The sequence below is a fragment of the Labrus mixtus genome, chromosome 10 (assembly GCF_963584025.1).
Source record: "Labrus mixtus chromosome 10, fLabMix1.1, whole genome shotgun sequence".
Classification (NCBI taxonomy): Eukaryota; Metazoa; Chordata; class Actinopteri; order Labriformes; family Labridae; genus Labrus; species Labrus mixtus.
Window position 1 is genome coordinate 28,994,442 of NC_083621.1, and position 24,923 is coordinate 29,019,364.

The 24,923-nt window shown below is 43.1% G+C and overlaps 2 protein-coding genes across 2 annotated transcripts; one reads left to right on the top strand and one right to left on the bottom strand.

Moving 5' to 3' along the window:
* Positions 1 to 3,496: 3,496 nt before the first annotated feature.
* LOC132982515 (E3 ubiquitin-protein ligase TRIM39-like) lies at positions 3,497 to 8,018 on the bottom strand. Its single transcript, XM_061049066.1, has 2 exons — positions 7,556 to 8,018; positions 3,497 to 5,894 (listed from the first exon to the last, which is right to left on the bottom strand). Exons 1-2 carry the CDS (start codon positions 7,754 to 7,756, stop codon positions 4,695 to 4,697), a joined length of 1,401 nt encoding a protein of 466 aa, XP_060905049.1. The 5' UTR covers positions 7,757 to 8,018; the 3' UTR covers positions 3,497 to 4,694.
* Positions 8,019 to 11,940: 3,922 nt separating this feature from the next.
* On the top strand, positions 11,941 to 24,839 carry cfap96 (cilia and flagella associated protein 96). Its single transcript, XM_061049067.1, has 8 exons — positions 11,941 to 12,534; positions 12,830 to 12,940; positions 13,469 to 13,688; positions 14,744 to 14,881; positions 16,008 to 16,083; positions 16,180 to 16,365; positions 20,697 to 20,860; positions 24,627 to 24,839. The coding sequence occupies exons 2-8, from the start codon at positions 12,841 to 12,843 to the stop codon at positions 24,679 to 24,681; spliced, it is 939 nt and encodes a 312-aa protein (XP_060905050.1). The 5' UTR covers positions 11,941 to 12,534; positions 12,830 to 12,840; the 3' UTR covers positions 24,682 to 24,839.
* Positions 24,840 to 24,923: the final 84 nt, after the last annotated feature.

Below are 24,923 nucleotides of genomic sequence, written 5' to 3' on the forward strand. Positions count from 1 at the left end.
ATAGAAGCTGAGAACGATAACTTCCCCGTAGTATACAGCAGTATGGAGCCTTTCTTGCCCGCCAGGTTGGCGGTTCCTTAAGTGTGTGATGTCACGTCCAAGCTACGAATACCTTTAATACTTTAAGTAGACAGATCTTTACTGCCCAATTAACTTAGTGACTTGAATTAATATCACACATTGTTTATGAGATAAAAATACCTCAGCTGTGAAGAAATTAATTATTTACAGCTCAATCTTAGCCTTACCACCATTTTTATTTTTATCATGCCAGTGGAAGTCAAACATGAAGACAGCACATCTGCCATGGTATACTCTCCTCCTTCTCAGAGATTCATCTGAATCTATTCATTCTCCTCGATACTGCACAATGAAGTCTCCTTTTTGGAAATGGGTCTTGGCAAAGACCCCTCGACCTCGTGTTATACTTTAACACCCTGGAAACTGCACGAAAAGGAGTCTTTTCCATCATATTGCATCAATGACAGGATGTACAGTTTTCCCACAGGCCAAGAGAGGCAGAGAGAGAGAGCTAGTGAAATAAAAACTTTTTAATGCTTCATGTGCGCATGTAACGTGCCACAGGTGTTTCTGGTGTTTTCTGAAGCACTCCGTAGCAACGAAGAGTGTCTGTGCAGTAAATCACATTATTTTTCTTTCCTTCAATTATTTTGCTCATATGGGGGGGTTCGACACGTACGCATGCATGCATACACACACACACAGACAGACTGACAAGGTGTGTGCCTCTAAATTGTACAAGGAAAAGCAAACAGCAGCTTGTTAATCTAAACCATATTATTAGACTTAACAACAGAAAAAGAAGCAGGCTGTAATGACTGGGGACCAACTCGCTGTTTTGCTGACAGCAGCGGTACCAAAGGCACTGGTGTTTGGTACCCATCCGTAATAGTAAGAGGTAAGCTCTGATAGTAGTACAAATTGACAAAACTAAATAATACTGAAGAAAAAAAAAATCACACCTTTAAAAGAGTCAATGTATTTCACTTCCAACCCTGCTGTCTTGTCCAGGCCTTTAAAAACATGTTCTATTGCATCCTGTTTTGGGGACTTTCTTCGTCTCAGCGAAGCCATTAATCATCCTGTAATCAAATACAGAGCAGTTCTAATGTAACCTGATAAAAAAAAACTGCTGCTTAAGACCATCCTCCCGTTCGTAAAACGGGAGGCACAGGGGCACAGAGGACCCTGTCGCCTGCCTATTGCATCTTGTCCTCCAGCACCTAGACTCCTCAGGCACTTTCGCCAGGATCCTCTTCGTGGACTTCAGCTCCGCATTCAACACAATCCAAAGGCACCTGCTCATCCAGAAGCTACATAACCTCAACACTCCACCCATTCTGATCCATCTCCTGCACAACTTCCTCAGCGACAGACGGCAAGCTGTTCAGGTAGGCACAACTACATCACCTACACTCATCACCAACACCCCCAGGCCCCCCAGGGCTGTGTGCTAAGCCCTTTCCTCTACACACTGTACACCAATGACTGCACCAGCCCCTCTCCCACCACCACCTACCTCAAATACTCTGACGATACTGCCATCCTCGCCCTCCTATCAGACAATAACTCTGTATCAGACTACCATAACCCTGTCACACACTTCTCCCAATGGTGTAAACATAACTTCCTCCATCTCAATGTAGCCAAAACAAAATAAATAACAATAGGTACCCCATCACCCCAGACCCCCACTCTCATCAACAACGATACAGTTGAAACAGTTGACAGCTTCAAATACCTCGGACTCACACTAGACAATAAACTCACTTTCGACCAGCACACAACGGACATTCAAAAAAGGAGCCATCAAAGACTGTATGCCATCTGTAAACTCAAAGGACTCTATGTTGCCCCCCATCTCCTCCTGCTGTTGTATCAAAGTATTGTCCAGCCCATCCTGCTCTACTGTTCCACTTGCTTCTTTAACATGCTCACTGTCAAAAACCGGGTCAAGCTCACACGTGTCACAAACATAGCTGCCAAATTAATTGGTCTCCCCACACCCACACTGTCAGAGCTCAATCTCAAGGCCATCTCAGGCATCGCACTTACAATAGCACTGGACAACACACACCCACTCAACTGCCACTTCACCACTATGCCCTCTGGACGCAGGTACGGGTCCCTGTTGTGCAGGAGGGCTCGATATGGCAAAAGCCTGGTGCCTGCAGCCATAGCAGCCCTCAACAAAAGGCCAAAATAAAAACACCCCAGTCCCACTCTGTCTATATATTTGTTTGCATGTTATCTTGTTGTGTTTGTCCATCTGTGATTATCTGTCAGCGTGCTGTCCATAACTGTACTGAGAAAGAAAGAATTTCCCCCTGGGGACAATAAAGTCTAAAGTCTAAAGTCTAGTCACATAAAACTTACAGCTTGGACACACTACCTGCACGAGTAGCTTGTGACTGCCAGCGCCCCTCCCTACACGCAGAACACGCGCTGTGCGTAGGGCCCCACGATCCATGGGGGGCCCCATTTTGCGCAAGGGGACGCATTCTCTACAAATGCAAAGGCAGGAGAGAAAAAAAAGGTACATATACACATATAAAAATTGCAGTTAAAGCTGTATTATAGATGTTAAGATGTCAATATGATTACAGTGTTTCCCCTAGGTTTACAGCTTTGGGGGGGTGGGGGGGAGACATGGCGACACAAACACTTGAAGGAATCTTGGTGTTCATGGGTTACTTTAAATGACAGCTGTCCTTTTCTATCGGAAAGGTATCCTTAAATGACTTCTTCCCCTGATTTCCGACTCTATCCATTATCCTATCTCTACAATAAAGGCACAAAAAGCCCAAAAATACATTTAAAAAAAGGGGGGGGGGGGCTGCCCCCCTAATATTATGGTAGGGGAAACACTGCTATTTAAATGCATCTTTATTGGTTTATTTTACTTTATATTCTGTATATTACTGTCATTTGTTCTTTCCTTTATGTACTGTATGTTATTTAGTTATTTAATCTGTTTTTTACTTGATTTACATTGTGATATTATTTTTTTTACCTGACTGTATATGTGCATTACTCTTCTTGAATAAAGCTAAACAAAACCAAAAAAAACGGGTGGATGTGGCCGGTTCGGATAACGTAAATGACTTCACTTCCACACTGAATGAATCAGACGAAGTAGGAACAAATATCTGTCTATTGTGCGCGCCTACTGAACAGACTAACAGTATACAGCACAGATAGTAGGTACAGTATACTGACTACTGACAGATTGAGTAGGTACTTGGCAATTCGGCTGCAGCCCCTGTGTTTCTTCCCTTTTGTGTCAGTTCATTGTCGTTTGTCGGTGTTGTATGTCGTTTCCCATGTCCTATGCCAGACCTCTGCTTACCTGTGTTTCAAGTATTTTTCCTGTGTTTTTTGACTTCTAGTTTTTGGCTTTTGAAGTAAGTTTAATGTCTGATCATATAGTAAGGTCACTTTATCATTTAAATCAGTTAAATAAAAACCCACTAAATTATTGTTTTAATCCACCATTTTATTCACATCCAAGAGGTTTACAATCAATCATACAACAGTTATAACTATTTCTGTAAGATGTACAAAATTAAAGTATAAACTTTGAACAAACCATGGAGCGTCTGATGTTCATAATTTATGAGTTCTTCAACATCTCAAGCTAAATGAATTTCTTTCAAACATGATAAAGACTTTGCAGCTTTGCAGGCCGTCACATATTCAAATGAGCTGTAGTTCTGTTTGAGTTCTACAATAAAATGATGACAGCAGGGTTTGGAAGGAGTCCATTTAGATTTGATCTTCCAAGAATTATGAGGTTTATAACCCCACTACATCCAGACATCACTTTCAAAAGTCTATTTACATCATCATAAAATTTATCTCATAGTAAATATAAAATGAAGAAAACAGCAAAAACACATATTGATTCCTCCACTGAACAACAAATGAAGACGATTCAGCAACAGAATTAAATGAACATGAAATAAGAATACGGCGGAGCGGGCTGAATCCATGAATCTATCAGGTTGTTAATAAAAAACTGTTATGTGTGTTATTCCCCATCAGTCCTCTTCCTCACACAGCAAATCAATAGACAAAGATTTCCTAAAGACACAACATAACCTGCCAGGTGTTGTCGTGTGTCAGTGTGAATGTGGGTGCTAAGTTTCATGTCATCGTTTCCCCTCACTGAGCTAGCAAACTATGACGCTTATGAACCGTGATGAACGTTCAGTTTTTTAAGGACAGACCTGAAAACACCTTCCACAGAAAGTGGACAGCTTTCAGATGAAAACAGTAACAGAGTCAGAAAGGCATTTGACCTTTATGTTGCTGATTTCTGTGATAGAAAAAGTTAGAGAACAATCAAACACATAAAAAATATAAAGGTTTAAAATGATGAGAACTCCTCAGGGTGTAATCATATATCTCTCCCCAATGGATGAACACATTTCTGGCATCTTATTTCTGTATTTCTGCCATAAATGGATTGAAATCAGTACATATAACTGACATATGGGTTTATAATTTAGCCTTTTTTTTAAATGATTTTCAAAGCTCATTCCCAGTAGCCTACATATCTTGTTCTTTACAATCAATGTATTCATTCAGATTCTGTTTGGAAGAGGACAACTGATGTCTGAAATAGTTTTCAGCCTTTACCACAAAATACAAAAGCATTGCAGAATTCTTCATCACCGTTGTTTCACTGTTACAGAGACGTTCAGTGGTATTATCTTCAGAGGATGTAGTTCATAATTATAAATGTATGGAAACAGCTTTTCAGTGAAAGTGTGTGTGAAGGTGTGTATGTGTGTGTTAGTGTCAGGATCAGAGAATGACAGCTTTCCTCTGTCCCAGTCCAGATTCACTCTGATCCTCTGAGGTCGTCTTCTCACAGACAGATCATTGTGTTCATCTGATGGGGTGTATGCTGTGTATTTATAATTGAAAAACTCTATTCTCCATAATCCAGAGTTTATGTCTCTCTTCCTGTCTGATGACTCCTCACACACACCAACTTCCCAGTTTGTGTTCTCTCCAACCTCGACGTCCCAGCTGTGAGTCCCTGAGTTGAAGCCCTCAGAGCTCAGAACAGACCAGCTGTCATCAATCCTCTCTGGATTATCAGGAAGCTGCTTCTCCTCTCCTCGTCTCACTCGGGTCAGATCTTCAGACAGGATGAGGTCTGAACCAGCAGAGTTTGGGTCCAGAATCACAGGACTGTATGAGACCATGTTCTTCATCTTGTTCCAGATGTGGAAGCTCAGGTTGCCCAGGTGTTTGGCCACATCTATCAGAGCTCCTGAGGGCAGCTGTGGATCCTCCAGCAGGGGGCACTGCTTGACTTTTTCCACTGCAGCCTTGTAGTTTTTCAGGAATGAGACGTCTGCAGCTCTCAGCTTGTCCTCTGTGGCTCTGACTGTTTGTGAAAGAGCTGCTATCTCTGTGCTCAGAACCTCCATCTCCTCCTTCAACCTCTGACTCTGCTGCTTTTCTTCCTCCTTCAGTGCAAAGATTCTGACCTCCTCTTCCTCTTCTAGAAACTGGTGAAGTTTCTTAAACTGTTCCTTTATCTGTCTCTCTGTGTTTGCAGCCTGGCCCTTGATGTGTTTTCCTGTTTCATTCCAGACTTTTTTGACTTTATCAAATCCCTCCAGTTTGTCCTTTAAGGGCTTCAGTGATTCCTGGAGCTCGTCCCTGAGATCTTGTGCAGCTTCATCGATGGGTCTGAATGTGTGGTTGGTGTGTTGTTTAGAGTCTCTGCAGACAAGACACGCTGGCTGCTGATGATCCAGACAGAACAGTCTGAGTTTCTCAGAGTGCAGACTGCAGAGAGCCTCAGAGTCTGATGAAGCTCTCTGATCTCTCTGCAGTAAGAAGGCCTCACACATGTTTGTTGGGCCACGCAGGCTTAGGACAGTCTGTGCCTTTGAGTTATTTACTGAGATCACAAAGAGGCCTAAAAGGACTCTTTATCCCAGAATCCCCTGCGGTACTTCACACCTACGTGTGACGTAAAGGGGGGACCGGAACCTGAGGGAGACCTCACAGGAAGAGTGACAAAACTCTGAGACTCCCCTCGTTCTACCTCTTTCCACGCGCTGACTTGAAGTGCTAGGAGACCCAAGCTCACCTCCTGTTTCCTGCAACAATCTTCCTTGGTTTAAGTTTTGGCGCGCAGGTAATCCGCGGCCGGCAGTGTTCCAAATTCCGAGCTCGGATTGTCCAGTGAACGCATCTCAGTTTCTCGGAGAGCGTTAGGCTATAACAGATTATCAGAAAGATAACGGTCTTATTCCGCCCTGCAACGGAAGGACATCGACGGACATCTTTCCCCTCAACGGAGAACCAACGAAGCCGCTCTTGCCATAAGGGACCCTCGCCGCCATAAGACGCCTCTACACCAGGACAGACAGAAGATCTGTTTTATCGCCGGACTCCTTTTTCCTTCACCGATCGCAGGCAAAGCGATTCACAAGTGAGGCTTAATTAGGTCTGGGCAGAATTAGCTTTAGAGAGTGTTTTTAACAATTGTTTGATTGATGCAGAAACTGTAATGTTGTTGGACCGCTGCGTCCTGAATTTTACCTGTTTAAAACTCTTGTTGTTGTTTCGGACCTTTGTGTCCTATATGTGTTTATCGTAACAGTGTTATAACCGGGTATTATTCTTCTGATCAGAAAGGCCAGTGTAAACCGTATTAACTTGAATTCGGCCATTGGTTTGTTTCTGTGAATGAAGGGAATTACTCCGAGTTGTGATGCGGGATTCGGACTGTGATCCGGCCTCTTCAGGCACGCATTTCTCTCCTCCTCTACGCTCCTCTTCTATCCTCTTTTCTTCCCCTTTGACTAACACACACACACACACACACACACACACACACACACAGATCTGTACACTCGCGGCCATCCAGACGCCTCCGAGACACAGATCGTGTAGGGCTGAACTCGGTCTCTTTTAGACATTAAGGCCACATTAGGTCTTTGTTAGGTGTGTGCCATCGGAAGGGCGACCACGTGGTACGAAGTCATCTCCCCCTTTTCTTCTCCCCCCCCCCCCCCCCCTCTCTCTCTCTCTCACACACACACACACACACACACACACACACACACACACACACCCCGTCCACAAGCCGTGCTTGATAATGTTTGTTTGCTTAGATTAGTTTATAATAGTTATTTGTTTGATTAAGTTCATTGATTTTGGATTGATGTTGCTTTGTTTAAATAAATTCTGTTATAATTTAAGAGAGCAGTTGTTTGTGATTACTGGTGTATTTGCATTGTGATATAAGCTGGGTGCGAAGGCTTTGTGTACGGATTCACACCTTCAATTTATTAAATATAGTTATTAATTATTAATAATATTAGTAATTAAATAACTAATCTGAGACTGATTTGAGTGATATTTTGGTTATATTTCCCTGAGTACAGGGTGGTGCCCCAAAACGAGATTAAACATAGTTTAATGATATTTTATTTATATTATTAATAATTAAGTATAATTATTAAAGAATATAACCAAAGTTGACTTGATACAACCCCAACATGTTCTTTAATGCCAAGTTAATAGGTGGTTCTGACCTTAAAGATCTTTTCCTACAGATTGGACACTCCTGGGCCTGCTTCTCTCTCCACCATCTCTGCAGACAGGCTTTACAGAAGCTGTGGCTACATGACAGAATCACAGGATGTTTGAAGATGTCACAGCAGACAGAACAGCACAGATCCTCCTCTGAACAAGAAGCCATTTTTCTCTGAGTGAAGCAAAACTCCCGACAGGCAGACAGCTCAATTCAAAAAGCACAAACAAGTCAGACTGCTGAGGTTCCTCCTCCACAGAGTCTCCTGTTACTTACTTTGACTCTTGTTTTTCTGAAGCTTCTTACAGAGTTCAGTCAGTAACTGGTTGAAGTGGCAGTATTCCAGTATTCCCAGTATTCCCACTTGAAGCTGTCGTCTCTTTTATTTCTCACAGTGAAAGTTATCGTCCGTGTGTGTGTTTCAGTGTGTGTGTGTGTGTTCACGGAGAGTGTTGAGTCATACAGGGTGGAGATGTGTTTGTATGTTTCTGGTTTTAAAGTCTGATTGGATAATAATGTTGAAGCATTAAAGACACAGTGTTATAATTAGTGTTAAAGTGACAGTTGTCTTCTTTGGTTCTTCAACAGATAAACACAAATATCAAAAGCTGAGGGTTCAACTCATTTACTGCCAATTGGATCATTTCACAAAGTTTCAATAGCACATTATCTTTTGAGATTGTTTTCAGCACATCCAGGAAAAACTGCTTTCCTTTAATTTAACCTTTGGAGAAAGAATATGTGACACGTTTGAAGCTTGAAATGACTGTTTCTGTGATGTGACTTGAACGCAGCATGACACAGCTGCATACAGAAGCAAGCTGCCGTTTCAAGGCTTGATGATTATGTCTTTGTGACATTTAACCTTCAATATGAATGTTGCAGAAAAGGGGGACCAAGTGACCCGCCCTCTGTTCAGAAGTATAGTAACAGAGGCGGTACAGGGGAGCACAGCACTGTGTGTGTGGGCAGGGGCAGATTTAGTCATTGGGGGGCTAATGTAGTGGTTCTCAACTGATGGGTCGGGAGCCAAAAGTGGGTCCCAGAGCCTTTTTCAGTTGGTACTGAATGTGTATCTGAAAAAAAGGGTCATAGCCCCACATGCGCATTTCAGCAAGTGTGTGTGAAGTGTGTGTAGGATGTAGTGGCAAACTCCAACCACTAGTGTGCACTCTAGAGTAAATCCCCTATACACACTTTGACACAAAGACTCACGGTATGGAGCAAACGCAGACTCAGAGGGGGAGTTATAAATCAGTCCTTTAATCCAGGCAGAGTTCGGTACACGAGAAGGCAATGATAAACAAATCCAGAGGGCTAGACAAGGCAGGGTCAAAACGGCAGCGAGGGTCATACACCAAGATCAATATCAATAATAATGCTGGAACGAGGGAACACAGAGAACGTAACGAACTGGCAACAGGAGGGAGAACACACAGGGATTAAATACACAGACAATCAGGGACCAACGAGACACAGGTGAGGGTAATCAGGGCGGAGCTGACACACAAGGTGGGGACAAGAGGGGCAGGATCTGAAAGACAGAGACGGGTGAAATCCAAAACACAACAAAACCCAGGAAAATAGTATTCAATTTGCAAAACACAAAACAAAACCTAATGCAGACTGAAACCCTTGTCAGTACCCCCCCTCCTAGGGACGGCACTGGACGGCCCAGGCTGGTCAGGATGACGTCTATGGAAATCTTGAATAAGCGTAGAGTCACAAATGTTACTGGCCGCCAACCATATCCTTTCTTCAGGGCCGTATCCCTCCCAGTCGACCAGGTACTGTCGACCACGGCCACGACGACACATCCCCATGAGTCTCTTTACTGTGTAGACTGGACCGCCATCGATGATCCGGGAGGGGGTTTGGTGGCTGGGACGAGAGAGCTGTGTTTCTCAGGCTTGACTCGAGAGACGTGAAAGGTAGGATGAATCTTCATGGTCTTAGGTAACTGGAGTCGGATGGCAACCGGATTGATGATCTTGGACACAGGGAACGGTCCCACGAAGAGTGGGGCCAGCTTGCGGTTCTCACCCCTGAGGGAAAGATCCTTGGTGGAGAGCCAAACGTTTTGACCAGGTGAGTACGTGGGGGCCTTACTCCTTCTCCTGTCTGCAACTCTCTTGTACCGTGCAGAACTTCTAAGGAGCATCTGACGAGCCCCTCTCCACACCCGTTGACAACGGCGAACCAGCGAGGTAGCTGAGGCCACAGAGACTTCTCTCTCCAAGGCCGGAAACAAGGGTGGTTGATAGCCGTAAGCACACTGGAAGGGAGATAAACCAGAGGATGAGCAGGGTAATGTGTTGTGTGCATACTCCACCCAGATGAGAAGTTCACTCCACGAGGAGGAGTTCTGTGACACCAGACAACGAAGGCCGAGCAGTCTCCTTGGACTGGGACTCGGCTGGCTATTTTTAATGGAACCCGTGGAGGCCAAAGAAGAAGGACTGGAAACCACGGAACCCATCGTCCTCTCCTTCCTCCACTGCCCAGCACCCCAGAGTCTCTGCCTCAACCCGAACCTCAACCCAGGCCTCAACCTAGGCCCCAGCTCAAGCCTCAGCTCAAGTCTCAGACCAGGCCTCAGCCCAAGCATCAGACCAGGTATCAACCCAGGCCTCAAATCCGGCCTCAGCTTCCCTGTGTTCCTGTCCCTGTACCTGTTCCCGCAGAGCGCCGTCTGCCATCAGTTCCGGCGGAGCGCCGTCTGCCCCCTGTTCCTGTTCCCGCAGAGCGCTGTCTGCCACCAGTTCCGGCAGGGCGCTGTCTGCTCCCTGTTCCTGTTCCAGCAGAGCGCTGTCTGCCACCAATTACGGCAGAGCGCTGTCTGCCTCCCGTTCCGGCCGAGCGCCGTCTGACTCCCGTGTCTACGTGGGAGGTTCTACCCACTGGCTTGTCTCTGTGGGAGACCCTACCCACTCCTATGACTCCTGTTTCCTGGTTGGAGGTCCTGCCCACTCTCGTGTCTCCGTGGGAGGCCCCGCCCACTCCCGTGTCTCTGTGGGAGGCCCTGCCAACTCCTGTTTCCTCGTTGGAGGTCCTGCCCACTCCTGTGTCCTCGTCAGAGGTCCTGCGGACTCTTGCGCCCTCGTCAGAGGCCCTGCTGACTCCTGCACCCTCGTCAGAGGCCCTGGCCACTCCTGCGCCTTCGTCAGAGGCCCTGCTGACTCCTGCGCCCTCGTCAGAGGCCCTGCACACTCCTGTGTCCTTGTTGAACGTCCTGCAGACTCCTGCACCCTCGTCAGAGGACCTGCTGAGTCTGCCCATTTCTGTGACTCCGCAGACTCCTGAGCTCTCGTCGGAGGTTCTATCAACTCCGCCCACTACTGTGTCTTCGTGGGAGGCCCGGCCTATCACTGGTCCCGAGTCGTCTGATCGGCCTCCCGGCCGCCCCCCCAATCTGCTCTCTGTGTTCGGTCGGCCTCCCGGCCGTCCGCCTGGACTTTCCGGGCTATGTGCCCTCAAGCCTTAGCTCAAGTCTCAGACCAGGCCTCCCGGCCGTCCGCCTGAACTTTCCGGGCTATGTGCCCTGTCTCCAGGCCGTCCGCCTGAAGGTCCAGAGTCCCTCCTCCGAAGCCCCTCCACCCACCCTGCTTTGTTTTCCCTTAAGTGGTTTTAGGGACATCTGGGACTGTCCCTTAAGGAGGAGGTTATGTCATGATTTGGTATTATTTAGTTTTGTATTTTCAGTGTTTAGTGTTTCTTTATGTTCTAGTGTGTTTTGTTCATTCTTGAGTTCTGTGTGTCTTCAGTGTTTCATGTATTTATTTTGTAGTTGTCCTCAGTGTTTCTTGTGTCCATTCCTTCCTCTGTGTGTTTCCCTCCATTGTGATTGCTCTCATTGTCTTCACCTGTGTCATTAGTCTCACCTGTGTTTGATTACCCCATGTCTATTTAGTCTCTGTGTTTCTTCCCTTCTGTGTCAGTTCATTGTTGTTTGTATGTTGTTTGTTGGTATGTCAGTTTTTGCTTGTGCTCCTCTGTGGCTCTCTGTTTTTGATTCCTGTGTATTTTGTTGAACTTTTGAAAGTAAGTTGTTGTTGCCTTTGGCCTTTTTATTTAATTAAATATCTTTGGTTATTCTGCACTTGGGTCCACCTCCCTTGTTTTCCAACCGTTCATGACACACTTAAGCACACTTTTCTCGGTTTATGGGCATTTTGGGGATAACCCTGAAAACTAGACCCTTTATCACTGAATCAGAGATAATATTTCTGGGGTCCAAGTTTTTTTTTTGGTTCCCACAGAAATTTGGGTCCCCACGCTGTGAGTGGGCTGTCATATTCCAGTTCCCGCAATGGAATAAAGACACACACACACACATACATACGCACGCAGTCAAAGAGTCCTGAACGAGTGAAGCTTGTAAGCCCTAACAAATTATGCATGACACTTCACTTGTGCTGCAGCCATAATAAGACAACAATCAGCATCATTCACATTAAACATTAAAGATCCAATATTAATAAGTCATGTTGTAAAAGTCTAAAAAGATAAATGACAGAGTCTGCTCAGTCTACAACGTTGAACTCTGCACCTGTGGGCATGCAGCTCCTACTCTGTATGGAGAACATGGGACGGCTCACTGACAATCTGATTGGCTCGTCTTAGAGTATAGTCTGCAGGGATGTGTGATGTTTACCTCTCATCATCAACAACATTCAGTCTTAGGCCCTCAGACAACACAAAGTCAGATTCAGGATAAGATCTTAATGATGTGTTGTTTTAGTCTCTTTTAAAAAGAGCCCAAACCAGACATTTGTTATCTTCTGTGTCTTATTTTGAAGGTTTTGTTGCCCTACTTCCCTTCCAGGAAGTATCCATTTCAGCTTGACGCAGTTTGTTTACCTCCCCGTCTCCAAGGTTACCGAGCTGTACACACAGACACAGAATTCACGCCTGAAGACAACTTGATATTAGTAACTGCAACACAGGTATGTAAAGGTGTGTTTTTAATGTGTGTGTGTTTGTACACAAAGTCTGTGTGTGTGTGTGTGTGTGTGTGTGTTGATAATGTGTGTCTGTGTGTGTTTATAATGTGTGTGTGTGTGTGTGTGTGTTCATAATGTGTGTGTATGTCTGTGTGTGTTTAAAATGTGTGTGCGGGTATGTGTTTATAACGCGTTTGTGTGTGTATACAATGTGTGTGTGTGTGTGTGTGTGTGTGTGCGTGTTGATAATGTGTGTGTGTGTGTGTGTGTGTGTGTGTGTGTGTGTGTGTGTGTCCAGTGTGTGTAAAGATGGTGTCAGGTGAGGGGAAGTCGGACATGGAGCGTCTGGGTGTGTTTAAAGAGATGAGCTACATCACAGTGGGAGAGAAATATTCTCCTCAAACAAACCGTGAGTAACAAAACATTTCTGAATGTGAATACAGCAGAATGACAAATAAATATTTAACCTCCATCTTCATGAAAGAAACTTCTAAACTGTCCATCACATTAACACATCACCCTGCTTTACTTTATCTGCATTGTCAAACACTCATCACAATTTTATTCTTGTAAAACGACGACTTTGATATCATGAAAACTGGATTTTATTCTCATCGTTTGGGACATTGATCTCGTACATTTACAATTCAATCTCGTAATGTAAGGGATGATGCATGACTGATTGTACCCCTGCAGTACTCCATACTACCCCTAGGGTCACTAGTAAATTTTAGGAGAAAGTCTGGTTTCTGGTTAGTTCTTTAATACATATCGACATGTAAAGATACGACAAGCAATAAATAAATACCATATATAGATTTATTAGTTTTATAGTTTTATTAGTTTTAGTTCTATGATGACAGACAATACTTTACATTTATATGTTTGTGACAAATCATCATGATATTTCATAAGACATGTCTTCTTTAAAATCTAGGTCCGTTTAATGAGTCCGCCTATCTGAGCAGACAGATGCAGGCGGGAATCGCCAAACAGCGATGCGCCCTGCAGAGCGGGTTCTTCGAGAAGTCCTTTAATCGAATATTCGAACGCGAGGCCCTGAGCGACCCACTGAGACAGGCCCGACAGAACCGCATCCAGCAGGCCAAGAAGAACCTGGGAAAGGCCTTCCTGCCCTGCAACAGCGTCAAGAAGCCGTGAGAGAGCACACAGGCACACAATGTTAAAGCAAGAATATGGGATTTTTCACACTTAAATGGAGCAGAAAGTATATCCTCGGCGGCTGACTCCTCCCCTCGCGTATAAAAGTTGCTTAATTGCGGGACTAGAGAAAAGAAGAATAGCATACTGTACTCACTGCTTATTTGAATGTCACTTATCCTTTTTTATATCCCCGTCATGTCAGGCAAATTTGCAGTGTGAAGATACGAGCATAATAAAGATCGCTAGCATTAGCATGCTAACACAACAATGCAGCAAGAGTTGTTTTGGTTTCATGCTGGAGCTCAAGGGCGACATCTGCTGGATCAAAAAATCACATATTAAGCGGAATTCACATTTTTTTAATTACGTAAAGGTACAAAAGTGATATTGGTGCAGACACAAACACAAAAAGTGTTGGTGCTCCCTGCAGTTTGCTCGTGTTTAGTGTGTGAATATGGGCAGAAGCTATCTGCCCATTTACTCTGCACCTTTACACTGTACGGAGCTGCACTCTCATGTTGACTGATTTGCATTAACGGTGGTCATTTTCCCCAAATGACTGCATAATGGTTAATTTAAGCATCGGCACACATAGACGCCATCTGCTCTGCAGTGCACTTGTGGGAGCATTTAACCCTTGGCAAAAACATTGTGTTTTTGAGTGTTTTGTTTTTGTGTTTTTGCACATTTGCACAGATTTAGAGGGCGCAAAAGCTGCACAACCCTTTTGTGAATCATGGCCTCTGAGTAGCAATGAAGTGTTGCATTAGACCAGAGGGCCGTGCTGTAGAGAAACATACTTGGTTTTGTAAAATGAAATTTAGTTTCTGCTTTTACTGTGCCACAAAGTCATATTTCCATCTGATAAATAAAAGTAGCAGGATTCAAATATGGATGATGTCTGTTATTAAAAAAGCAGAAGATAAAAATTAAAACTTCAGTTTAAAGATTCACTTTTTGTCCTCTCCGCCCTACCGTTACTTTTAAACCCCAGTAAACTAAAACCCAACGTCTCTCTCTTATTGGAAACTAATTTTCTTCTCTGCAGCTGTGGTTCAGGGAGTTACTACGGGACTCTGTGTGGACCGGTTGAAGCCATGAGTCCACTGACTGTAGCTCGGAAAGCCCGTCCTACACCTGGACGCAACATCCTCACCTCACCTCCTAAAAAAGGCAGTGGTTACAGGTTTACGGCAAGAACTCTTTTGTAACTGCTCTGCAAGAAACTCTTTAACTTCTTTATACCCCCTGACACACACTTATTACATTCAGTGAGTTCACATGGACTTGAGTATGCTGGTTATGACCAAGCAGCAACCTCCAGTCTTGAAAATTAAGCCAATGAGGAAGTGCAAAATCCTGCAGCTCGTCGAGTGTCCACTAGAGGCTGACTCCAGGAACACAGGAAGTCACATACACACAGGCAACATGTTTACAGCCTGGTACAAAAACAAATAGGTCTGATTAGTTATTGTCCTCATGAACACACACTGCACAGGGGTGATTTTTTTTAAACGGCACCGTTTTGATTTTATGAACGATACATGTTATCCATAGTTAGACGCGTAGCTGACCTGATTGACAGGTGGGCGCGATGTAACGGTTTGTCAAGAGGTTTAAAACCCGCCTCAGCTCCAGCTCTCAGCCTGTCTTTAGGTTGACTGAAAGTTAGACTGAGACAGGATTTCCAACATGGAGACTACTGCTGATGAGCCTCCAGCGCCCCCTGCAGGAACAGATGGATGACATCACTCAGACTTCATCCATTAATATTTACATTATATGGTTATGAGTCTAATCCAGGTTTTGATCATATTCAGGATATTGTGTTTAAATGCAAACAGAAAAACCTGGTTATTTATATTCCTGTAAAGATGATAAATACTTATGTCCTGGTTTTTGATCACTGTGGTTTATTGTGGACGTATCCACATCATTTCCAGCTGCAGGAAAGGCAAAACTCAGTTTCTTATCCGCCATGTTTTTGTTTGCTGATACATCACTTGGCTCAGGCCGAGCCTGAGCAGGTAGTCGGCAGCTGTCAGTTACCGGGGTAAGGTGTATACATGCCACAGTATTCCATTTTTTTTTCGCCCAGAGTTTTCAAAGTTACTTTCGGGTTACTCCTAATATGGATAATATGGGGCTTATCGGGATATGATGTTTACACATACACAAAATATTTTACTTAAAAAAACAGATCATACCTGTGATACTCAAGTCATGTAAACACAGTCACTGGGTACCTTGAAGCTTAATCTGATTTATTTGTTCTGCATAATTGTGTTAATACCACGTTGTTTCTCTTGCAGCTATCCCAACGTGACACTGTCCAAGATTGAGCTGTATGTCTCAGACCCCTACAGCAGAGTCAAAGAAGTTCAAAAGGTGTGCGTCATTTAAATCTGTATGATAAAAAAACTTCACTTCTATATTCACACTGATTTTAAATAATGTAAATGTGTGTGTGTGTTTGTGACACAGAGGGAGGCATCCATCCATCGCTCCAAGTTAAGAGATGGTCCCTTCAAGCTCAACCTTCACCCCAAAGAATACTTCCAACGCAACCCGTATCGCAGTGACAAACCCCTCCCACCAGCCCACAAGCCCCTCCCACCTGCAAAGAAAGACTCTCCCGTTCCCTTCAAGCCCCCCTCCCCAAGCAAAAAGGTGATCATCTCAATCTCAATGTTCACCTGACATCCTGTTTGAGGAGATCATCAGTCACTGTTGTAAAGTTTGAAATGCAGCAGCTAATGTTAGCATTAAATCAACTCCTACAGCTTAAAGGGCTCCTTTAACAAACTACAGATCCCAAGCTAATATGTTAGCTAATAGATTGAATGCTAAGGTAAGCTGTTGTTTTACAATAGCACTGAAATAATTTCAACTCGAGTAGGGGAGAGTGGGGTAAGTAGTGCCAATTTTTACTTAAAGTGCCTTTAAAGCAAGGGGATTACAGTAATGCCTCCAACTAAAATATGTACATATAGTTTAGGATGTTGTGCATCCACAATCACTTTGGATATTAAATAAACTGTTTGAGAAATATAGCTTTAGAAAAAAAAGTGGTTTTGTGGCACAACTTGCCCCCGGTGCGGGGTAAGTTGTGCCATTAGAGAGAATACACTGGGGTAAATTGTGCCATTGATAATTGAAGTAAAACAGATCATTTTAATCTCACAAACGATAATGCTATATAAAAGCAAGACAAATTCAATACAAAATTACTTATTTAACGTTTATTTAAAGTTTTAACAACATCAAACATACTCATTGTATGAACACATACTCAGAACAAAATAAAAATTCCAAAATGAGCACCTAAGCATCTGCAAATCATCTGAATCTCTTCACAGACTCGGCCTACTACTGAACATCCCACTTGACAATGCTGCAGGGGAATGTGAACTTATGCTCCCTTCTGGCTGTACCACCAAGTTTTTGTGGTGTGGGTAGTTTCTTGAGCACATCACCTCTAGGGATGACTCCTTCATCATTCTCTCTAAATATGAAGATGGGCTTTCCATCAACAGACCTCTTACAACTTTGCTTCAGAAACTTTGCACTGATCTCGTCACCTTCAACATTCTCAACCAATCCAACATAGTTATAGGATTTGGATTTTTCAAAGCCAGATGATTATTAAAGGTCCCATATTCTGCTTTTTCTGGTTTTATGTGCTCTTTAGTGTGTTTTCCAAGTATCCTGTGCATGTTTAGGCACATCTATTTGCAAAAATTCAAAGTCCACGGAAACGCGGCTTCTCCTACGTCCTCCTGTTAGCTGTAGCATTAGCTGCATGTAACGCTCGGTTCTAGCCCCCCTCGATAAAAATTTGTCAGTCCGACGTCATTGTCAGTGTGAGATCACTGATCTAAGCCCATTGGCTCGTTGTGGCAAGTCCAGCAGCTCATGTTGCACGCCCATTAACTTCTGTAGCACGCCCATGATATGCCGTAGCCTGCGGTAGCATAGTAGTGCTAAGGTGCTAATGTTTATGCTACCCTCGGACGGAGCCAGTGGCTGCATTCCAAATATGGTAAAAGAGGCGGGACATTTCCGAGAACCGTGCTGAGCAACTGACCAATAACGACAGAGCGGATCGGCAGACCAATCAGAGCAGACTTGGCCCACGTGGGGCTCTGCAGTCTGGGCTCAGCAGAGTGTAGCTGACGGACTCAGAGCGGAGAGGGAGCAAGGAGGAGCAGTACATGAAAACAGACACTTTTTTATAACTTTAGCTAAAAAGTAGGTACATTTAAATATATATTTACATAGATTAAATATACGAACCCCAAAAAGGGCATAATATGGGCTCTTTAAGTTACCTGTCCATCACTTTAGAGAGGTTATCAAAGAACTCCCCCACATTGTGCTTATTAAAGACAGTAGCTCTTCCAAGAGAGGTTGCTTCAGGAATGCGGCATGCCAAATGGTAGCGTGCTTTAAAGGCGTTGAACCAATCAGGTCCTAGAAAAGGTTGAAAGTTTATCAGCACATTGCAGTTTATATTCAGATTTAGGCTAAGTTGAAGCTATCCGCTCCAAATAACTATCCAATAGCCTATACTTGATCTAACCTGCTTTTTCATCTCTGGTCCAGCTGGCGGGCATGTTAATGTTATTTCTTTGTGCGAACTCAAAAGCCAGTTCTCGGCATTTCATGACACCTATGCTATGAAACATTGCTGCTAGTGTCTTAATATGGTCAGCTAGCTCTTTCTCCATGTTCTCATTGAAAATTGTTTGGCGACTGCTGTTCTTTCATAGCCTGGCTTTGTTACTTCTCCTATTTTTTTCTTATCCATACATCTTTGTATGGTCATCCTGCAGATCTTCATCTCCTTTCCAATCTGACGTATGGTCTACCCCTGTTGCACCTCTTTCACTGCTCTTTCCAACTCCTCCAGAGGAGTTGAAACCCTGTCTGTCTTCCTTTTGTATTTGCGTGGCATGATGGATTTTGGTCTAAAATAAAGAATGTCACATAGTTTTAGTGATCAAATGTAAGAATACAATGTACAATAAAGTAATATATAGTAAATAATCATAAATTGGGTTAAGTTGTGCCAGTGCCCTTTGGCACAAATTACCCCAAGCCCACCATTTTGAAAAAGATGCATCCCCCAGCTGTTTTGAGCTAGCATCATGCTAACTGTATAGACTCATGGTGTAGCTTACTAAAGCACTAAAACATGTGTGAACTATAATTGTTCAAACACAGCAATCAAAAAACCTTGATCATAGAAATTTTACTTTGGAGGACAAAAAATTGTTTTTTGAACTTAAATGTGCTTACCTCTCAAGCCATGTGTCTCCCTTCTTTGCAGGATGAGTGAAATGGATGCCACTTCAAAAGTATGTGGTCACATGACCAACTTCTTCTATGGTTTTCTAGATAACAGGGGTGGCACTTCTTGCCCCTTGGCACAAATTACCCCACTCTCCCCTACTGTTGAATATTAGCTTATTAAATTACAGAATCCCAGTCGTTATGTTCATTAATTTAAGTTAGCTTGTGTCTGATGTTGCATATAGCACTATCCCTGGCTTCTAACTGATTAAATAGTATTATACGATGTTAAAGTTTAGCCAATGTGTTATGCTAAAGTTAGCATATAAAGCTGCTGCACCTGGATTAGCTATTTGACGTGGTTACCTTGTTCAATGAATCAAAGTTTACGTCAGATTTCCTTGTTGAACAAGCTGATTTTTTATCTTACTTTCATTGGCTCCACGTGTCCATCTTTCCATACACCTGCATGTAACACTTGCATGGAAAACCTGACTCAACACAAAGGTTCCAACCTGTATAGAGGTAACTGTCAATCACCCCGTGAGATCCTTAACACCAAACACCACTTTATACATTTTTTAAATCTGCTCCTACACTTAGCATTCATCAAACATCCCTAAAAACATTTAGCGTGAGATTAGAAAACACTGTTAGCAACACGTTAAAACACTATTCCTGTGTATTTAAAAAACATAATTTACAGAATGGTTTTCATCGACCAAGCACAGAGGACAAAGAGGTGTAAAAGAAGAGCTGTGTGTGTTTTGAAACTAGAGAGGATTAAAGTGATCTAATGTGAGACCTGTGTTGTGTTCCTGCTAGCATAGATCGCTCTGTGACAGACGGAGCTGTAGTGTGCCTGCCATATTATCACATTCTTCACTCATTCACTTACGTATTAACACTTTAATCTTCACATTTCATAAATATTTTGGTGAAAATGTCTCTCAAGGAACACTACACCACACTACACTAGTGACCGTCTTATTAAAAATGTAATTTTAAAAAGTTTTGCTAGCTCAACTTAACACCTTCTCATCCTCGTCTCAGAGCCTCACTCGTCTTCATATCCTGTCACCTATCAATAAAAAAATGTTTCACTATAATTCACGTTACATTATATATTATATTATGTTTTTAAATATCTGATAACCCTGACTTTCTGTCAGGAAATACTCGAGTATGGTAGTTTATTTGTCAAAACTACGGCTGTATTTACCACCACATTACAGCTATGAGCATTGTTATTTTTTATTATTATTATTGTTATACTATTACAGAGAAATAGTATTTAAAGTGAAGATCCACTCAGGTTACACGGTTAATGTTCACACATCAGGTGTGTGATGTTGTAACTCCTCAGATCACAGTATGGGCTCGTTTGTCCAGTTTGACGGAGAGAGACTGAAGAGATCCTCATGTACACCTTTAAATTCATTTATTCTATAATGTTATGATGCCGATCCATGTTCATAAAAGTCACATTTTATATGTTTACCTCACTGCTTATTGGAACAGTTTCCTTATTTAAGCTTTTAAATCGCTAAAAAAGTATTTTCCATTTACTGCCATTCATTTTGGATCGAAGGTTTTCACCCAGAAAGGGGCGGTGCCGGCTTCATTTTGGCAAAGCACCAGGATGTGTTGCTCTCATGTATTCACCTGTTATTTCACACTGATCATATCTATCTGTTTTGTTTTAGATTGGAGGAATGAAAGCGGGGACGTTTGACTCTTATCCCTCACATTCTTTTGATTCATACGTCATCCGCCGCTCTAAACCTACCAATCAGGAGCCAGTCTTCCGTCCTGCTCCTGGTCCTAAGAGCACACCTGTTAAGAGTATCATCGCCGTCAATGTGAACAGGTTTGTGCCTTGTCACTGCTGTAGATATGATCCCGTCTCACAATGGAGGGCTTCAGGGGACACGATCACCCTGTAGAGGTCATAAAGACTTCTCCTCGTTTACAGGAAAGTCTCACATTACAATCTGCATCCTGTCAGGTAAAAGTTGAGAATATAAAGAAGTAGGACTCGTTTCTCATTTAGGTTGAAAACTGAGTACTTTAAAAGTGGAATAACTGAATGTTTTTGGCTTTTTTGAAGCAGCAGCATTCTTATCATTTATTTGGAGTTGTGTCTGTGTGGACCTCATGACCGATGGATGGATGGATGATGGAGGGATGGATGGAGGGATGGATGGATGGGGATGGATGGATGGCTAGCTAGATGGAGGGATAGATGGATGGATAGATCTATTGATCGCCCGATTGAGATGGATGGAACAATGGATGAAGCTATGGATGACTAATAGATGATAGGTGGATGGATGGATGGATGAAGGATGGATGGATGGACGGATGTTGAATGGATGGATAGATGGATGCTGAATGGATGGATGGTGGCTGGATGGATGGATGGATGCTGAATGGATGGATGGATGGATGGATGGATGCTGAATGGATGGAAGGATGCTGAATGGATGGATGTTGAATGGATGAATGGATGGATGTTGAATGAATGGATGGATGGATGTTGAATGGATTGATGGATGGATGTTGAATGGATGAAGGATGGATGGACGGATGTTGAATGGATGGATAGATGGATGGTGGATGGATGGATGGTGGCTGGATGGATGGATGGATGCTGAATGGATGGATGGATGGATGCTGAATGGATGGATGTTGAATGGATGAATGGATGGATGTTGAATGAATGGATGGATGGATGGATGGATGTTGAATGGATTGATGGATGGATGGATGGATGGATGTTGAATGGATGAAGGATGGATGGATGGACGGATGTTGAATGGATGGATAGATGGATGGTGGATGGATGGATGCTGAATGGATGGATGGTGGATAGATGGTGGATGGATGGATGGATGGATGGATGGATGCTGAATGGATGGATGTTGAATGGATGAATGGATGGATGGATGGATGGATGTTGAATGGATGGATGGATGGATGGATGTTGAATGGATGGATGGATGGTGGATGGATGGATGGACGGATGTTGAATGAATGAATGGATGGATGGTGGATGGATGGATGCTGAATGGATGGATGGATGCTGAATGGATGGATGGATGGATGCTGAATGGATGGATGTTGAATGGATGAATGGATGGATGTTGAATGAATGGATGGATGGATGTTGAATGGATTGATGGATGGATGGATGGATGGATGTTGAATGGATGAAGGATGGATGGATGGACGGATGTTGAATGGATTGATGGATGGATGGATGGATGGATGTTGAATGGATGAAGGATGGATGGATGGACGGATGTTGAATGGATGGATAGATGGATGGTGGATGGATGGATGCTGAATGGATGGATGGTGGATAGATGGTGGATGGATGGATGGATGGATGGATGCTGAATGGATGGATGTTGAATGGATGAATGGATGGATGGATGGATGGATGGATGTTGAATGGATGGATGGATGGATGTTGAATGGATGGATGCATGGGGATGGTGGATGGATGGATGGACGGATGTTGAATGAATGAATGGATGGATGGTGGATGGATGGATGCTGAATGGATGGATGGATATTGAATGGATGGATGGATGGATGCTGAATGGATGGATGTTGAATGGATGAATGGATGGATGTTGAATGAATGGATGGATGGATGGATGGATGTTGAATGGATTGATGGATGGATGGATGGATGGATGTTGAATGGATGAAGGATGGATGGATGGACGGATGTTGAATGGATGGATAGATGGATGGTGGATGGATGGATGCTGAATGGATGGATGGTGGATAGATGGTGGATGGATGGATGGATGGATGGATGCTGAATGGATGGATGTTGAATGGATGAATGGATGGATGGATGGATGGATGTTGAATGGATGGATGGATGTTGAATGGATGGATGGATGGGGATGGTGAATGGATGGATGGACGGATGTTGAATGAATGAATGGATGGATGGTGGATGGATGGATGCTGAATGGATGGATGGATGCTGAATGGATGGATGGATGGTGGATGGATGGATGGATGCTGGATGGCTGGATGGTGGATGGATGGTAGATGGATGGATGGATGCTGAATGGATGGATGGATGGATGTTGAATGGATGGAAGGATGCTGAATGGATGGATGTTGAATGGATGAATGGATGGATGTTGAATGAATGGATGGATGGATGTTGAATGGATTGATGGGTGGATGGATGGATGTTGAATGGATGAAGGATGATGGATGGACGGATGTTGAATGGATGGATAGATGGATGGTGGATGGATGGATGGTGGCTGGATGGATGGATACTGAATGGATGGATGGATGGATGCTGAATGGATGGATGTTGAATGGATGGATGTTGAATGAATGGATGGATGGATGGATGTTGAATGGATTGATGGATGGATGGATGGATGTTGAATGGATGAAGGATGGATGGATGGACGGATGTTGAATGGATGGATAGATGGATGGTGGATGGATGGATGCTGAATGGATGGATGGTGGATAGATGGTGGATGGATGGATGGATGCTGAATGGATGGATGTTGAATGGATGAATGGATGGATGGATGTTGAATGGATGGATGGATGGATGGATGGATGGATGTTGAATGGATGGATGGATGGATGTTGAATGGATGGATGGATGGATGGATGGATGGGGATGGATGGATGGATGTATGGACATTGAATGGATGAAGGATGGATGGATGGACGGATGCTGAATGAATGGATGGATGGATGTTGAATGGATTGATGGATGGATGATGGATGGATGTTGAATGGATGAAGGATGGATGGACGGATGTTGAATGGATGGATAGATGGATGCTGAATGGATGGATGGATGCTGAATGGATGGATGGTGGATGGATGGATGGATGCTGAATGGCTGGATGGATGGATGGTGGATGGATGGTAGATGGATGGATGGATGTTGAATGTATGGATGGATGCTGAATGGATGGATGTTGAATGTGATGAATGGATGGATGGATGGATGTTGGATGGATGGATGGTGGATGGATGGATGGGTATGATGGATGGATGGATGGATGGATGGATGTTAAATGGATGAAGGATGGATGGATGTTGAATGGATGGATGATAGTGATTTAATAAGCGTTTTGCAGTTGGTAATTAAATAAAGAAATTATAATTTTTGCAGGGTAAGTGAATATATAATTAGTTATTGTCGACTAAATCAAAAATAAATAGCAGTGAATAGACAAAGTAACAGTTACTACACAAAAGAATTATGAAGCTACTAAATGATTTAATCATCATGAGAAAAGGAGCCATCTTGTACTTGTTTGTTTTAACACAAATTGTGTATTTTACTAGGTATAAAATGAGGATGTTATTTTACAGCTTCAAGGTCCACTGAGGGGGAGAAGAACATATCAGACTTTGTCATGTAATTTTTATTAACTACAGATTCAGGTCATTTAATACACCTGAACAAGTGGTTATTATTCAACCAGCCCTAACGACATCATCTTCACCCAAACCATGAGATTTTCCTAACAAATGTTTTATTATGTATCAACTTAACCATAGCTGCTTAAATGTATAAATCCTGGTTGAGGAACTTTAGAATTGTTTTTTTTTTCTTGTTGTTTCAGGAGTGTGCACTCAGTAAACTACACTTCAACCATTCCAACTTTGATGACCTTTTGACCACATGATCCATCGGGCCGTCACGCTGCTGTTTTCTGCTGTTTAATACATGAGCAATATCACACGAGAGGAAGTGATGTACTGAATATCACATGAAAAAATAATCACAGCAGTGTTGATATTCAGAACAGCGTCTCGACCTTGATTGTGATATTATCTATTATATACTGTAGGCTTTATACAGTATATGTATTATATATATTCTGATTTATCCTGCTGGTTTACTCTGAACTTGGAAAATC

Bases quoted from the DNA above. Each gene is read 5' to 3' on its own strand.
- cfap96 (XM_061049067.1), top strand. From the start codon at position 12,841: ATGGTGTCAGGTGAGGGGAAGTCGGACATGGAGCGTCTGGGTGTGTTT. The intron at 13,689-14,743 runs GTGAGAGAGCAC...TCTTCTCTGCAG, and splicing joins TGCAACAGCGTCAAGAAGCC to CTGTGGTTCAGGGAGTTACT. The intron at 14,882-16,007 runs GTTTACGGCAAG...TTTCTCTTGCAG, and splicing joins AAAAAAGGCAGTGGTTACAG to CTATCCCAACGTGACACTGT.
- LOC132982515 (XM_061049066.1), bottom strand. From the start codon at position 7,756: ATGGCTTCTTGTTCAGAGGAGGATCTGTGCTGTTCTGTCTGCTGTGAC. The intron at 5,895-7,555 runs ATGTTGGGGTTG...GGCCCAACAAAC, and splicing joins TTAACTTGGCATTAAAGAAC to ATGTGTGAGGCCTTCTTACT.